Source organism: Zophobas morio, unplaced genomic scaffold, assembly GCF_036711695.1.
Source record: "Zophobas morio isolate AGI-343-1 ecotype UQ-CSIRO unplaced genomic scaffold, CSIRO_AGI_Zmor_V1 ptg000004l, whole genome shotgun sequence".
In the NCBI taxonomy this organism is placed as follows: domain Eukaryota; kingdom Metazoa; phylum Arthropoda; class Insecta; order Coleoptera; family Tenebrionidae; genus Zophobas; species Zophobas morio.
Genome location: NW_026972109.1, coordinates 14,413,114 through 14,429,560, shown reverse-complemented (window position 1 = coordinate 14,429,560; position 16,447 = coordinate 14,413,114). Strand labels below are relative to the sequence as shown.

Here is a 16,447-nt window from a genome sequence, read left to right as displayed (position 1 = left end):
CCGTCTTCGAAGTCGCCGCCAACCAACCCTATACATTTAATGAAGAAAATAAACGCTCACCCCTTTCCATCGTCACTCAATCGCGCCTTAAACTCATTTCTTCCGTTTTAACCCCAATCTCCAAGCAGTCACATCGCGCGTTCATCTGATCCCCGTACGAATATTTCCACTTGGTCGATGGCGGTGGACGTGAAGGCAGTGGTGCTTTCGAACACAAGTCGCGCGGCGGCGGCGGCGGCGGCAGAGCACGAATCTCGACTGCAGGAGGCTCGAGGTCACAACCGCCTCCACCGGCAGGAGTCTGCAAGCGGGGCGCAAATCGATAGGGCGCAGTACGCAAGCCCCAGCAGACTGTCACTGCCGTCCCTATTTTTTGCATCGGCTTGCAATCGCCGCCAATTAGCGATTTTCGACGGGATCGGATTGGGGTGTGCGAAGAAAAGGTGGCCGGAGCCGAGTGCCGAGGGTTGGAGGGCTTTCGGTTTTGAACAAGTTACACAAAACTCGGATGGGAATGCACCGGCAGAGCCCGAGTGGGGTGGAGGAGTTCGAAAGTATTTAAATGCGATGTGCTAGACACGTACCGGCGATTGAATTGTTTTAGTTGAGGAACCGAATGCTTCGGGATAACTTTCGGGATGCTAATTTTAGTTTAGGAGGAAAAGTTCGTGTATCGAGTTTTATTGCTGGAGATTGGGAGCATTGCGATGTGCTTTCGTTGTTTTTGGTTTATTTTTGCGAGGATTTATTTGGGAGAAAAGTGTGACTGAATTTTTGTTTGACGAGGAATACGAGAATTATCACTTTTCCGACTCGGGTGTTTTCATGTAAAATTCAGATTTGAGGAGGTTTCAATTGTTATAGTGCCATAAAAAAGTATGAATTCGTCCGAGTTCTGCTATTGTAAAAACTCAGACCATTTTTTGCTCGTCGAATCAATGTTTATTAAATTCGACTGGTCTGGAACGGACTGAAAGAAGAAATGGTGGATGCGCCGGGCTACTTCGACAATTATTAACTGGTGACATTGAGTCTGGTCATGATATTTTTTTGTTGTTTTTTCCGTTGTGTGCTTTATGACTGACGTTTCTTCCAGTCTATTGGGAAAGTGTCGTCACAAATACGTGGTATTTTTATTTATCAAGATCAACTTCTGAAAACTTGGACACCTTTATATTATTAGATATAACGGATGTTAAAAAAACCTTGGTAAAATGTGTATTGGCAGAACTCTTAGAATAAGCGATACCTTCCATCATCTTTAATTAAATATTTGTACTTTCGTTTGGGAGCAAAACTATAATCTACTATTTCTTTTCCTATGCATAACTTACGAAAGTATTGTAATAGAGTCGATTGAGCATATGACTGATTTCATGTTTTTCGATGTTTCATAGCTCTTAAAAATATTAAAAATAGGTCCCCGTTTCCGTGTGCCTGCCGATATCATTGGCAATTTTATTAGACAAATAACTTCCGAAACTACTCTGAACTGATCGTTGTGAATTTATAGAAGCATTTTAGGAATATCGTATAGGTCTTAAAACGATAACCAAAACAGTTTGATGACGTTATCTCAAAATTTTGCTAGGCAATTTCTATTTAAAATAATATGCTTCTGTATTTGTGGTTGTAAACATGGTGAAGCACTAATCAAAACTGGTCTCTTTTTCTCCTTAACTCTCTCATTCGTGGTGACATTTTATTGGATATCATAATCATCATAAAAATTAAATTCAAATTTTGTACTTTATCTTATAAACTGGATTTGTTTGATTGTGCTTCAGGTACAAGGGAAGTTCATTCTGTATAACTTTCGACCAATTTGGAGTCATGTTTTTGACGCTTTCTTTTTTTATTAATCACTTTTTAAAAATCTGTTAAAAATTATCTGTATATTTTTAGTTATATTCTCAGTTTGTTGAAATTGACCTATTTTCGAATTTCTGCATAACAAGAATGTTCACAGATTTTATACATACCGATCTATACGGTGAATGTTTTTTCGACGTTTCATGACCCCTATAGTATGAAAAAGTAGGTTCCCCGTTTCCATCTCTCTGTCGGGTGTCTGTGTCGTCGATTTATATCAGGCAAATAAGCTCCGAAACTACTGGACCGAGTCTTGTCAAATTGTATAGATGGTAAACCACCAATTAAAATTTAGCTAGTCATTCCCACCCAGTAAATACTATTTAAACTTTATAAAATACATATTATTGTACTTGCGGTTTATGAATCCGTCTTGATTTATATTTAACTTAATGCACGGAATACGAGTGTCGTGGCTGAATGGTCGACTGGTCAGGACGTAACTCTACTCGCGTGGATTCGAATCCCATACTCGTCAACATTTTTTACTCCATGAGCTAATAGAAAAGAATTCGACGAATGGCGTCTACTTTCATATTTTCTCGACTTTTCCTGAATTCTACAGCAGGATCGGAAAATAATCAGATTTAAACAAAAAATCAAAAAATCGATTATTTGGTATTAAATTACTAAATAGTAATAATGTTATTTATATGTACAAAGTTTACTTGAATATTTTTAACTAATGTTTTGTTGTATGTACTTGGTCTTTGGTTTAGGGCAGTAGACATTAAGGTTCTTCGAAAAATGATAATATTTTATTTTGCGAATTTAATTTTTTTCATTATAACCCCTATTATAAGTATATATAAGTAAAATAAATCGAGGCGGATTCATAAACCGCAAGTATAAGATTGAGTTATTCTATAAAAAATAAATAGCATTCTCTCCGCACAATTTTTAGATGACAAATAAAACTTCATAACAATCAGTCCAATAATTTCGGAGATTGTCCATCCAATAAAATCGATACAGACGAGAGACGATAGACAAACAGAGAGAAACGAGATATATATTTTTTCGTACTCTTTAATAAATGTCGAGCAAACAAAAGCTTACCCTCGGGAAGTAAAAAAATAAAAAACAGTCTCATTTTGGATATATTTCATTCTAGTTAGTGTTGAATTTATTTTGGATTTAAACTACATTTAACAATATTTTTGGTTATTTGTAAAGAAAATAAAAAACAAGAACAACAAATCAATGATTTAAACTGGCGAACTCTGCCCTCGAGTACGAAAAAGTAAGTCCGTCGTCTGTGACGATCGTTGCCAAATATATGTTAGGAATATCGTGTAGATGCTAAAACGCTAACCAACAATTCATTGACGTCATCTAAAAATGTTGCTTAGTTCTGCCTTATAAATTTGATAAAATAACACACTCCTGTACTTGTGCTTCATGAATTTGCCTTGATTATCTTTGCTATTTTTATAATTTTTATTATTTGCTATTACTAGTAATGATGCTAGTCTTTAATTACATAATACCAACCATACGAAACATCGACTATGCTTTACATTTGGAGGGTACGGAGCTTGATCTCTCATATATCCATTTTTTTTGCTTACATTGTAACTGGTTTACATACACTTTGGCAGTCCATACATATATCTACTCTAAATTATTACGGATTATTTTAATTTTATGATCTTTTCAAAAAGTTGAGTTTGTTAGACTATATTTAGGGGATGTAAATAACAATGAACCTTTTTTTTATTAAGAAAATCTCGTTTTTTCTTTAATTACAAAAAGCAAATATTAGATTTCTTTTGCATTCGAAAATTTAGGCAAGTTTTCAAACAAGCAGAGGCAATCGCTGTTCTGAGTTTATGGTTTCTTGGAAAAATGCGTTCGTATCAATACAAAATCTACTTTTCGATAGGAGATCAGCCGGCTAAAAATCCACTGTTTTCTTTGATATTTCGATGTGTATGGTTGTTATGAGTGACACCCTATTTAGAACTGAAAAAAAATACGAATGAAACAGTTGATTTTAATGATTCAGTACAGAATGGCTCACCCATTTTTCCAGAAGATTTAAAAATACAGTACTGTTCTGGTGACACATAAAATGCAAAATGCAAACACGTATTGCATAATGAACTCACCAAACAAGCCAACAAAACAAGAGTTTTCAATGGTTATGCAGTTCACAGTATTTAAAAATCTGTGCGGTGAATGGAAATTCTATGTATAATTTTATCCACCCCATCCCAGAACAACATCCGCAATAACTCCGTATTTTCTTTATAAAGAGAACCAAAGTTTTCCAAATACAGGTTTTTGTAAATCCTCACGCTTTGATACCTTTTACTAGTTTGTCTTTCTGTTGGTATTTGTGAACGACAACTTAAATGTAGATCGATGCTTTTGAAGTAATGATGAGTATAATCAACGCTGGGTATTGGATTTCGAGGGTTCTTTGCGTCCAGTATTACATATCACGTTAAGTCCACTGATACAGAAACAAACACAACTAGAGTTTTTTTTTTCGAACAATGTAAGTCTCAAAAGTTAATTCTAGTAAAAGCATGCTGTATTTTTTACTTCCTGAACGTAAGCGAAGGAAGTATAGTAATTGAGTCCATCGGACGAATGTCCACTTTTATGTTTTCTCGACGTTTAGTGACCCTTAGAGGACGAAAAATGTATTCTCCCGTTTCCGTCTGTCGTGTAAATTAGGATTATCATGTAGATGATAAACCGCTAACCAAAAATTTGTTAATCATTCCCACCAATAATTTGATGACGTCATTTCAAAGAATTCTATTTTACAATGATTTAAAGGTTGTACAATAATATACTCCTATACTTGTGGTGTGTGAATCCGGTTTGAGTTTTTTCCCTAAACGGCCAAATGTTCATAAAAAAATTAACACAGTATAATAACATTTTACCACATACTCAGAATATAAGTAATTGTTTTTTTTCTCTCACCCTGTGTATTATCGATATTTATCACGTTATCACAAGAATTATAATAATAATAATAATCAGAACATTATGTTGGACTGTGGCATAATTAGTCGGTTTTCAGACGACAGACTGATTCAAGTTAAATACATTTCTACGTGACATTCTTCCGATGTATAAACAAACACTTGAAGTTAAAGCTTGTTATTATTTCGCAAAATATTATTTCATAATTTTTCAAAGAAGCGAAATTTGTTGGACTTGTATTTGAGAAGCCATTGAAGTTCAGTCGAAATAAACTTCGACCAATTTTTTGTATATTAAGCCTTCTTATGTAATAAACAAGTAAACAATAAAATTTAATAACGCCGCAGTGAGTCTAGTGCCGCACGACCACACACCGCCGCTTCGTATTCTTTTTGCATGGTCTCCGTTTTTCTTTCGCGCAGTGTAAATCAAGAGATAATCGAAGAAAGTCGATATAAAGTGTACGGTATTCGCGGCACGCTCCCCATCGTCCCGAATTGATGGCGACGTGAGCCTTTGTTGGTTGGTCCGGCCGCGATACACTTTTTCCTCGGTCAGATTAGTAATTTGATGCGGATATTGCATTCGTGTGTTTAGTATCGATCCGGCGCCCCCGTCGCGGGGGATACTTGGCTTTAATCGCCCCAAATGGGATTTGTTTTGTGGGTCGGATATCGACACAGATTTATAAAATCTAACGCCAACGTCGATCCACCTCCAGCTTCGCGAAATTAATTATCGTATTTTTGGGCGACGGCGATGTCGCGCTCCGCAACCCCAATTCTCCGTTTTTTTTTCCTCCGCTTTCCCTGCGGATTTGACCGCGTTTCGTTCTTTTTCTTCCAACCCGGAAATTATATTTCATCATATTGTCTTTTTGATAGCTTCGCCATTCTTTTCGTTTATTCGCAGGGCTTGTTCTGCTCGTTTCAGGTTAATTGCGGTGATGACGACGACTTTATAATCTGTTTGATGAAAGGGGGTTTTACAGATGAATGGCTTACTGCAGTGTACAGATCGGGTGTAGTGATTTAAATCGACTAGAATTGTGGAGATCAAATCCACTGAGAGTTATATTTCTCCATGAATTAATTACACTTACTTTTATTGCTAGTTTATCACTCGATAATCTTTCTTTACACCAAAAAATGTGTAGAGAAAATTATGAAAAATTGTTGTTGGTAGGAACTCGTGAATGGAATTTATAAAAACGCCTCACCATCCAAGAACCTGAATTTATGAAAGTGAGGAAAAATATCAGTGTTAAAATGTCATATTCTTGAAAAATTAAAAGCTATTTTAATTCTTGACGAAGCAACTCGAAGTGGAGAGGCTAAAACGAAAAATTAGGGGGAAATCCTGAAACTTTTGACAGCCAAAAATTAGATAACAGAAGATTATTTCCAGAAACACACAAGAAACTTTGTCGTGGTGCAAGGGAACTTCATTCTTAATTAAAAAAGTCTGGCAAATTGGAGCTTATTTCTATCATATATTTTTAAAATGTTGTATTTTTTATCTGATACAAAAGTTTGAATGCTTGGAATTTTGTTTAAAACAGAGTTTTGCTTGTAGGTAGGGTACGTAAAGCTGAAAATAGAGATACGTTATTTATGTTTAATTACGAAAATTTTGACTATAATCACCAACAAACAACGGACAAATGATACTGATAAACGTAACGGGAAATCTAAAACCCAATTACCAAACTTTGGGTAGCTATCGCTCAAAATTTAATAGCGCCACAAACAACACTGAAAAAGGAACGAAAGTTAGAAAACTAATTAGTGTCGAGTTTTAGAATGGTGAATAGCATAAATAGTTTACATGATTTTTAACATTGTTTCTAAAAATTTCTATATGCATAGATACATTCTTAAAGTTTAACTGTCGACAACTAACGTTTATTGTGTGTACATTTATTATAGCAGTTTTTAAACAGTTATTGAATAATATACACCACTTAAATTCAGACAAATAATACCTTTCTTGGAAGTTGTGCTACTAATAATTAGTAACTGATTGGTTGTCAAACTCCGAACAGAGTCGTACTTATTGCACTCCTCTAATAAACTTACCAAAGTTCTTCGTTGCATACAGTAATAGTAATTGCCTTGGTTTTTGGGTTAGCGGCCCACTCTCTACTTTTACGTTTTCTCGACCTTTCATGACACCTAGAGTACGAAGAAATAGGTTTCCGTCTGTCTGTCTGTCCGTCTGCCGTCCCGATTTTTATCAGACCAATAATCTCCGAAAGTACTGGGCCGACTGTTGTCAAATTTTCTATGTATAATAATAATAATAATAATAATAATAATAATAATTTATTAACTTTCAGAAAATCTACACAACAATTATAATAGATTTAAGAAAGAATTGTCAAAGGAAAACAATTAACATAAAGGTACAGTACATTAGAAACTTATACATTTAATAAAATATAGCGGATATGCTATGTTAGAAATTCGCTAATTGCGTAATAATTTTTTTTTAATAGAAATTTTTTTATTTCAGATTTAAAGACAAGAAAATTAGACGCATTTTTAATGTCGCAGTCAAGACTGTTAAAAAATTTGCAGCAATTAAAATGCAAACTTCTCTGATAGTGAGCTGTCTTGTGCTGTCTTGGTAACAACAAATCCTTGTGTCTTGTATTGTGTTCGTGTTCTGTTCTATTACTTTTGAAGTTGTTTATGTTTTTGTATGTGTATGATAAAATTTCACATATAGATAAGCTTGGCAGCGTCAGGATTCCGTGTTGGTGAAAAGTTGATCTACAAGAGTGTCGGTTTTTTAGGCCCCCTAAAATTCTTACTGCCCTTTTTTGTAATATGAATACACGGTTAAAATCAGGAGAAAGGCCCCAGTGCGTAATACCGTACTTTAGAAGACTCTGAAAATTGGCAAAATAAAGTTGCTTTGCCGTGGAGAAGTTACATTGTCTCATTATGTTTTTGAGAGCATAGCAGACAGACGCTAATTTAGAACATAGATGGTCTATATATGAACACCATTTTAGGTGGTTATCGAAGGAGATACCCAATAGTTTGATAGACGGCGAACACGCAATGGTTATATTATTTAAATTGAGTGTGAATTCAGCACAATTTACGGTATTGGAGAAAAAAGTAAATGCCGTTTTCTCGTGGTTAATACAAAGTTTATTTTTTGTGACCCATTTTTGTGCCAAAGTGTAAATATTTGTCGCCTTATTAATGACTTCAGTGGTATCGCCACCTGTGATTATAAAATTAGTGTCGTCAGCATATGACATTACTGAGCAGTTTAAAGACTTTTTCATGAGCATTAATAGGTCATTAATGAAAATTATAAACAGAATAGGACCAAGAATAGATCCTTGTGGCACTCCTACAGTGATGCCTACTTCTGCCGAAAGGGTGTTATTTACCAATACTTTTTGTGTTCTGCCGGATAGATAGGACCTAAACAGCTGTAAGGCCACACCTCTTACACCGTATCGTTCTAATTTTTTGAGTAATAGGAAATGACTTACACAATCAAAGGCCTTCGTGAAGTCGATGAATAATCCCAGACAGGGAATGTTTTTGTCTATACAAGTAGAGATTATAGAAAGATAAGCTGCCAATGCTGTGTCTAAATTTTTTCCCTTTGTGAAACCATGCTGCGAAGGATCTATTAACTGATGTGTTGTCAGAAAAGATGTAATACCATTGTTAATGTGATTAGTTGGTGGTCACCTTTTTTATGCAATGGAACTACTATAGCCTTTTTTAGGGAGTTGGGAAAATGACCATTTAATAACGACAAATTGATAATGTGTGCTATAGGTTCGCAAATAGTTTTTCCCACTTTTTTAAAGACGCTATTAGGTATTTCGTCATGTCCAGCAGATTTAGAATTCTTCAGTTTGTGTATGATCTGAAGAATGTCAGAACCTGTGACTGGTAAAAAATTTAAACTATAGGGCGATAAATCAATGTTATTAAGTAGAAAATCGGAGTTATTTACTGTGTTATCGTCAATTATATTTAGAGCCAATTCTGAGAAATTTTTATTGAAAAGATTAGCACAAGCTAGATCAGTTAAGACATGTCCATTTTCAGAGATTCGTATTTCACCCCTTGTTTTTACTTTATTTGAAGATTCTCTAATAATCTCCCACATTGTTTTGTTTTTGTTAGAAGATGTGAGTAACCTGTGTTCGTTGTAATTTTGCTTTGATTTTATTAACACCTCTTGATATTCTTTATTTATTTTTTTGAATTGATCTTTAAAAATGGGAAAGTGTTTACTAAGATCTGCATATAGGGAAACAGTCTTTTTTAAGTTACGAACTTCCGGTGTAATCCACTTTTTTTTTGTTCTTTAGATGTGCACTTAATTTGTTTTATTGAGAATGACAAGTCGAAAAGTCTGTTAAAGATTGACATATTAGGAATATCATGTAGATGGTAAAACGCTAACCAAAATTTAGCATAAACATAGACCTACGCATGTAGTTTATGACTGCATGTTGAGTTTTTCCTGGAAACGTCTAGATTTTTGAAAAAAAAAATGAAAATTATGAAACAACATTTTGCAATTTAATTTTGAATCTGCAAAACCGAATGTTTTGAAATCTTTCAGATGTTTTAAAGTTACGATGGGCATAATAAATTTTTAATCAAAATATATTTGCTTAGGGGGAGATTCTGGAAATTCCGATAATTTGCAAATCGCTATCGAAACTGCAAATACAATGCAACAACAATACATGTTGCTATGGTTTTGGATTTGCAGATGCTTGCAAGGCCTTATCGAGTTTCGAGAATCTTATTCTCTCCAGAAAATGTATGCCGTCAGCTCAAAACTTTGCCGAATAAATTGTATCCAAAATATTCAAAATATGATGAGTCTATACTTGTGATTGGAATTTCTAAGATAACACTGATTTTGGCAAAGAAAATAGGGGGTGGGTGGGCGGGGCTAGTACTTACTAAGATAAGACTGAACAATATTAAGAATAGTTACTAGAATGAAGAGGACGCGGATGGACTCACCCGTTTCCTATTTTTCCTTCTAAAATAAGAAATAGCTCTTACAGTAAATATGATACCAAAAAAATACTGTTAGCCCTTGTTTTCTTTTTTAACAGCCCCACTTCGATTCTACAGAACATATATTTAATCCCGACCACCCACCCCGTCTCCATTTCAGTAAATTATATCTGCTCTGAATAAAAGTGGATCCTGTACTGAGCAGAAATAAAACTAGTCCATAGAAGAAGAAGTAGTAATTACTTGCTAAGTAAGAAGCGGATGGGCGGGTCTATTACTTGCTTATAAAAGACTTTGCAGAAAAAAATTAAACTTGGTCTCGTCCACCCACCCGTTCTCATTTTTTCTTCTAAAATAAGAAATAAATCTTAAAATAAATGATATAACAAAAAAAAACGGTTAACCTTTTTTTCTTTTTTAACAGCCCCACTCCTATTCCAGAGAAGAACATAAAACTAAAACCGCCCACCCACCCCGCCTCCATTTCAGTGATACATTTTATCTGCCCTGAATGAAAGTACATCCCATACTGAACAGAAATAAAATCCTGTTTAGAATAAGAAGAGCATGGGCGGGTGGGCGGGGCTAGTACTTGCTATGATAAGACTAAACAATATTAAAAGTAGTTACTAGAAAAAGTTAAACTTATTCATTCGATTCATATTTTTTTGATTTCTTTATACAGGGTGACTTAAAAAAATTAATGAATACGAGAATTTATTTTAATGATTAATCAGGAACTGCAAAATCGCATGCTTTGAACTCTTCGACATGTTTTAAAGTTATCATAATATATTTTCTTATCCCCCCTAAAAAATTGATGACGTCGCCTCAAAATATTGCTGAATAAATCCTATCTTAAATGAGCAAAATATGATGAGTCTGTACTTGTGATTTATCACTGCATTAACATTTTTTAAATTTACTAATACAGGGTGTCTCAAAAATAATTAATGACTGAGTCAATTTATTTTATTGATTATTCAAAAAGTGCAAAACTGAATACTTTGAAGCCTTGTAGACGTTTTGAAGTTATTGTAAGCATAGACAAGAAAAAGTGTTAATCAAAATATATCTGTTTATTTCCCCCAAAAAATTGATGAAGTCATCTTAAAATTTTGTTGGATAAATTCTACCAAAAATGTGCAAAATATGGGTCTGTACTTATGATTTATCATTGCATTCATATTTTTAATAATAAGAAAAAATCGGTCAAAAAAATTGTACAGTACTTCCCTCACACTCAGAACGGTGACCTGATGCTTGTCAGGTTCGGTCAGGTCAGATTTCTTTGGTGATAATTTGTATCAAAAATTAATCAACAAGGTTAAGTTATTCGTGAATTTTTTAAATACCTTGACCTTATATAAAAAAATTCCGTGCTGGAGAGATTCTAAGTATGTATTAAGTGTGCTCGCTGCGCTCGTATTCTAAGGGTGTATTTTTTTAAGTCTAATAAACATTAAAGGCCTTGAGAAGGTAAACTTTGTTATTTAAAAATATGAATTTAAAGATTGTGATAACTAATATCTGTAGACCTGAATACCTTGAATATTCTCGCTACGCTCGCACTTTAGGGGTTTCCAAGTAGATTCACAGAAAGTAAAAAACCTGTCGAGTTGCATTAATTTTTTACTTCTTGAAAAAAATATTCAAAAGAATTTGACTTTAGGAATTTCGGGAAAAACCATTAAATTTTTTGCGAACAAAACAGATTTCTTCTGTCAATTATTCGTCCATAATGGTAAAAATTTGAAAGCAAAAATTGTACAAAAACGACAGCTATCGTAATATGTCAAAAATTTTGAAACACGTTTTTAAAATAAGGCTGAAACGTATTCTTTAGTCTGGATTCTAATATCACAACTTTTGTAGTTCTATTTTTACGTAAAATTTATACAAATATCTCAAAGCATAGGTAAATGTGATTTACTTCCTTGACACCTCTACGATTTATTGCTTTAAACAAACAAAGGTGCTATGAATCAGACGTGTATGATTAGATTTCAGGCTATAATAATCAACGATATCCGATTTTCAAGACCGTTGATCCGGACAAGTAACTCAAAAGCTGTATGTGTCAATCTTCTGATAACATAATAAAAATAAAATTCAATATCTTCGGTTAACGGTTATTTTAGGGCATTCTGTATTCATTTTTGTAGTAAGCAGATTTAGTTTTGAAATAAGTTACCCAAAATGGAGTAACTTTTGCCGAAAGATACTTAAAATAATATTTTGTTGTAAAAGTATTTTGTAATTATTAAATATTGTATTTGTATTCATTTTCGGAAGACAAACGGCAGACAGACAAACAGACAGACAGAAACGGATGTTTTGTCCTCTCGGGAGCATGAAACGTCGAGAAAACATGAAAATCGCCATTCGTCCACTAAACCCTATTGCAATATACTTAACTTCCGCTCGAGAAGTGAAAATAGTGTGCTTACAATACAAAAAAATTTAAATTGTATTGTGTAGTTGTATTCAAGTCGCCACACAAAATTCTTCAAAAAAATCTTGGAAAATTCACAATTTTCTGGAATCTGTAAAACATAAATTTTAAATTTAATTGCAGATTCTCGCCTTTTTTTCTTCTAAAACCTAATTCTTGCATCAAGTACCATTAAATTAATTCCATTTTTGGGGAGGGGTAGTGTTTTGTGCATCCATGAAGAACAGTGTATTTACTAAATAAGAAAATAAATTTTTAGATAGCTTAATAGATTTTGTCGGAATCTATTAAGCCAGTCTGAAATTATGTCGGACAGTATAAAACACTTCCATTGTTTGCACACGAAATCATATTAAATTCATTCCAGATTCTGCGAAACAAATAAACTTTTGCCGTAATCCTACTATTAGTGATTCCAGAAACTATGATACAAATCCTGTTGGTCCTTCCAGATAGTTTATGAAATGTCATAAATGGAAATTATTTGTTTGAGTTACGTAATACATTACTCCCGTAATTATTTGCAAGTCTGAACAGTTGCAACCCTGAACTACGGGTAATCGTGAAATTGTTTTCAAAGAATTCAGAAGTTTGAATTTCTGATACTTTAAATTACGAGTCCAATATCATTATGAGTGTTGGGAAATAGTGTATTGTAACTGGATGAAGAGAAATATTCTTGAATCTTTGATCACTCATATAATAAACACGTCAACAGTTCTTTTTTGAATTTTTTTTATTATTTGTTGACGACCTAGTAACAGGATTTTAGAACATGGATTCTTTTCTACAAAACAAGAAAACATTGGAATCTTGTAAAAGGAATGTTACAACTGCGACTGATTTATGACCTGTCTAGCGGTTGTGTGCGATCGGTGTAATTCGAACTTTACCCAGATCGCAAACACCGAGAAATCCAAATAAATTTAGAAGTCTTAAAAATCGCCATCCTTCCTGAAGCTTGTAAAAGTCCGCCCCGACCGTCCTCCGCTAACAGAAAAACCGACCTCCTGGCCTTTTAACTCCTTTGAAGTTCCGTTCCCGAAAATGTAAAAACGCAAGTTCACGTATGGTTCTCCTCGTTTCAGGCTAATTGCACTCATGACGACCTTATCTAAGCTGGAGGCCAGCCTGCCGTGTCGCTCCGCCCAGATCGGCCAACTTTATAATCTGTATGGACACAAAGGGGAGCCTTTTCCCGATAGCGTTTACATTAGCGGAGGTCCGAGTGTGGGTAAATCCATTGTGGTCCGGACGGTTCTGCATGAACTGGGCGTGAAATACGCCGTTATCAACTTGATCGAATGCTACACCACGAAAATCCTCTTTGAAACCATCTTGAATAAACTGGTCGGGCTTGGCGATTCCAGATGCGACAACATGATGGATTTCGTCGATAATTTACGAAGGAACCGAGCCGCACTAGTTGAATCGGTGCTAATTATCGACAAAGCGGAGAAGCTGCGAACTATGGATTTCAACTTATTCCCGGGCTTCCTCAAGCTGAAGGAGCTCACCGGGGGGATTCCCGTAAGCGTCGTCTTCCTCTCGCAAATCATCCTCCAGAAGTTCTACTCGCGGAGCAGCGTCGTGGAGCCGATCCAGATCCACTTCCCGCAGTACAGCAAGGACGAGCTGCTGGAGATCCTTTCGTCAGACATCGATTATGCTCGCACCGCCGTGACGAACGCCTTCCACTTCGATTCAAACTTTTATCAAAATTACCTGAACGCGTTCCTTTCAGTTTTTTATCGCCACTGCAGAGACTTATCGGAGCTGCGGTACGTCGCTCGAACGAACTTCCTCAACTACTGCCAGCCGATCCTCAGGAACGAAAACACCGTCGAGGACTCCATGGCGCTGTGGCGGAAAGTCGCCCCATTTCTCAAACAAGCCCTTCAGAATCTCTACTTGCGGGTTTCCTCGCCCCAGCTCCCGGATAATCTCGCGCAGAATCTCGAGTTGCCTTTCTATGCCAAGTATCTACTCATTGCCGCCTATTTGGCCAGTTATAATCCGGCGAAAGACGATAAGAGACTTTTCATGAAATATCACGGCCGGAAGACGAAAACTATGAGGGACGTCAAGAGGAAGAATAAAGTCACGGAACAATTGAATACGTTGCTCGGGCCCAAACCTTTCAGTTTTGATAGATTGTTGGCGATTTTTTATTCCATTGTCGACGACAAGGTTGGGTTCAACAATAATCTCCTCGTTCAAGTGTCGAGCTTGGTTGAATTGCAATTACTTTCGAGTTTGTCGGACGGATCGACTTTGGATGGAGCCAAATACAAATGTAACGTCAACTTCGATTTTATTCAGATGGTTGCGAAGATGGTCGGGTTTAATATTAGGAAGTATCTCAGTGATTTCAGTCACATGTAAATGAATAAAGTTTTGCACAGAGAACGGGTTACTTATTTAAATTATCCTTTGCGCTTATTAAAGCATTTTGCGTGGAATAGTGGCTTTGCGCGTATTAGTAGAATACAGTGTTGCGGTAAGTGTGTCTATGATGTCGCACAAACTTCCCACCTGGTGTTAACTGTGTGTTAGTTGTTAACTTAGCAGTAATTACATAATTACAAATGCCTGAAATAGATTTATCTTTTACCAATGTGCTTAAATGGAACGACTGTAGGGTTTAAATATTCCAAACGGTCAATAAAAGTTTGTGTATCGACAGTAGTCGCAATATATTGCAACTCTTTTAGTCGGAATTCTAAATTGAATTGCCAATGATATTTGCAGGTATTTAAATTATTTAAATCACTTTTAATTGTTAACGAATTAACGATGTATTCAATTTTGTTCTTATACTACCCAATGTACAGGCTGATTATTAAAAACTGTACATCAAGTTGGCTTTGAAATTTCCTGAAGTTTGCCGCCTCGCTATGATGATGAATGACCACTCGTCGCCTGTCACTTCATATTCTTATTTATGTTATTTTTAGATTATAATAAATTGTTTGATAAAATAAGGAAACGACAAGTAAGTTGATGTATACGTTTAATTTTTGTCCAAAAAATAGATATAACACGTTAGTCATGCCTGTAACTACAGCAGTAAAAGGTAAGTGTGAAAAACTCATTTTACAATGTTTCAAAGTTCGTTGTAACAGTAGCGGAAAGTCCCTAGTCATAGTCTGCCACCCTTTGGCGGTAATAATTTCACTCTGTAGTATAACACACTCCAGATTTCTGTGCCCAAAAAACCTGCCGCATATTATACTCTTTACCCGGTCTTCGCGAACCAGCCAGCTATTAAACCAAGCTGCGTTTCAATTTCAACATCTTTGTGGGCATTGACAAAGCCGCAGACTTTAACTACAAACCGTGTGTTCTGCTTTGGTCACGCCAACTTGTGCCCTTTCATTTCCATTAAGTTCAAATTCTATCTCACTCGAATTTATAACAGTGACTAAATTAGTGTGTTAAGATTACGTACTCAAATTAATTGCATCACACTGAACCAAGAATTTCAAACAACAAAGGAGTTACACGATGTTAAATCATGTGTTATTTCAAATCATTAATTAAAGCAAAGTCCCCACATCACATACAAATAAAAAAAAACAATTTTCAATACCATCAAAATCACAACAAGCTAATCTCGGAAACGCTTGGCTTCCTTCGGAGATAAATGTTCAAATTCAAACCGCAAGAAAATGATTAAACCAGTAAGAGAATAATTATTATCTATTCACGAAACATAAAGAACAAGCATCAGTGTAAAATTTTCAAAAGTCGGAGTACCTAAGGAGTTATAGAAATATATTTTTCACATGGAATGTATCAGCATAGCATCTCTGTCATTATTATTATCATCATAGGTTATGGCAACTGATCTTAGTTTGTGTTCAATGAGAATTCTACATAAGTAAGATAATAATGAAAAAACATTTATTCTATAAGATTAAAAGGAGGGTCAAGGATTTCTTCTGAATCAGAGACAACGTAATCAAAACCTTCTTCTAGCTCATCAACAATTAATTCCATTCATGAATTCCATTAATTGTTTCATAATCTCAAATGAATGTAAAAGTGTGTGCTTGGTAAACGTTTTGCATCCCTACCTTCACTAAAGTAAGTATATGAGAGATTGGAGAAGTAGGTACGTGGAATAGGAATGATATATATTTGGATCTTAAATACC

At 35.1% G+C, this 16,447-nt stretch overlaps 2 protein-coding genes across 3 annotated transcripts in view; one reads left to right on the top strand and one right to left on the bottom strand.

The window, feature by feature from the left end:
- Positions 1–241, bottom strand: part of LOC135142390 (uncharacterized) — a 105,126-nt gene extending 104,885 nt beyond the window's left edge. Inside the window, exon 1 of the mRNA XM_064074103.1 lies at positions 61–241. Within this exon, the coding sequence (XP_063930173.1) occupies positions 61–70 (10 nt within the window). The 5' untranslated portion in view covers positions 71–241. The remainder of the gene's footprint in view (positions 1–60) is intronic.
- LOC135142408 (origin recognition complex subunit 5-like) overlaps positions 1–14,697 on the top strand; it is a 174,918-nt gene extending 160,221 nt beyond the window's left edge. For both annotated transcript variants that reach the window (XM_064074128.1, XM_064074121.1), the window contains exon 3: positions 13,377–14,697. In XM_064074128.1, the coding sequence (XP_063930198.1) occupies positions 13,390–14,673 (1,284 nt within the window). In that variant the 5' untranslated portion in view covers positions 13,377–13,389 and the 3' untranslated portion in view covers positions 14,674–14,697. The remainder of the gene's footprint in view (positions 1–13,376) is intronic.
- Positions 14,698–16,447: the final 1,750 nt, after the last annotated feature.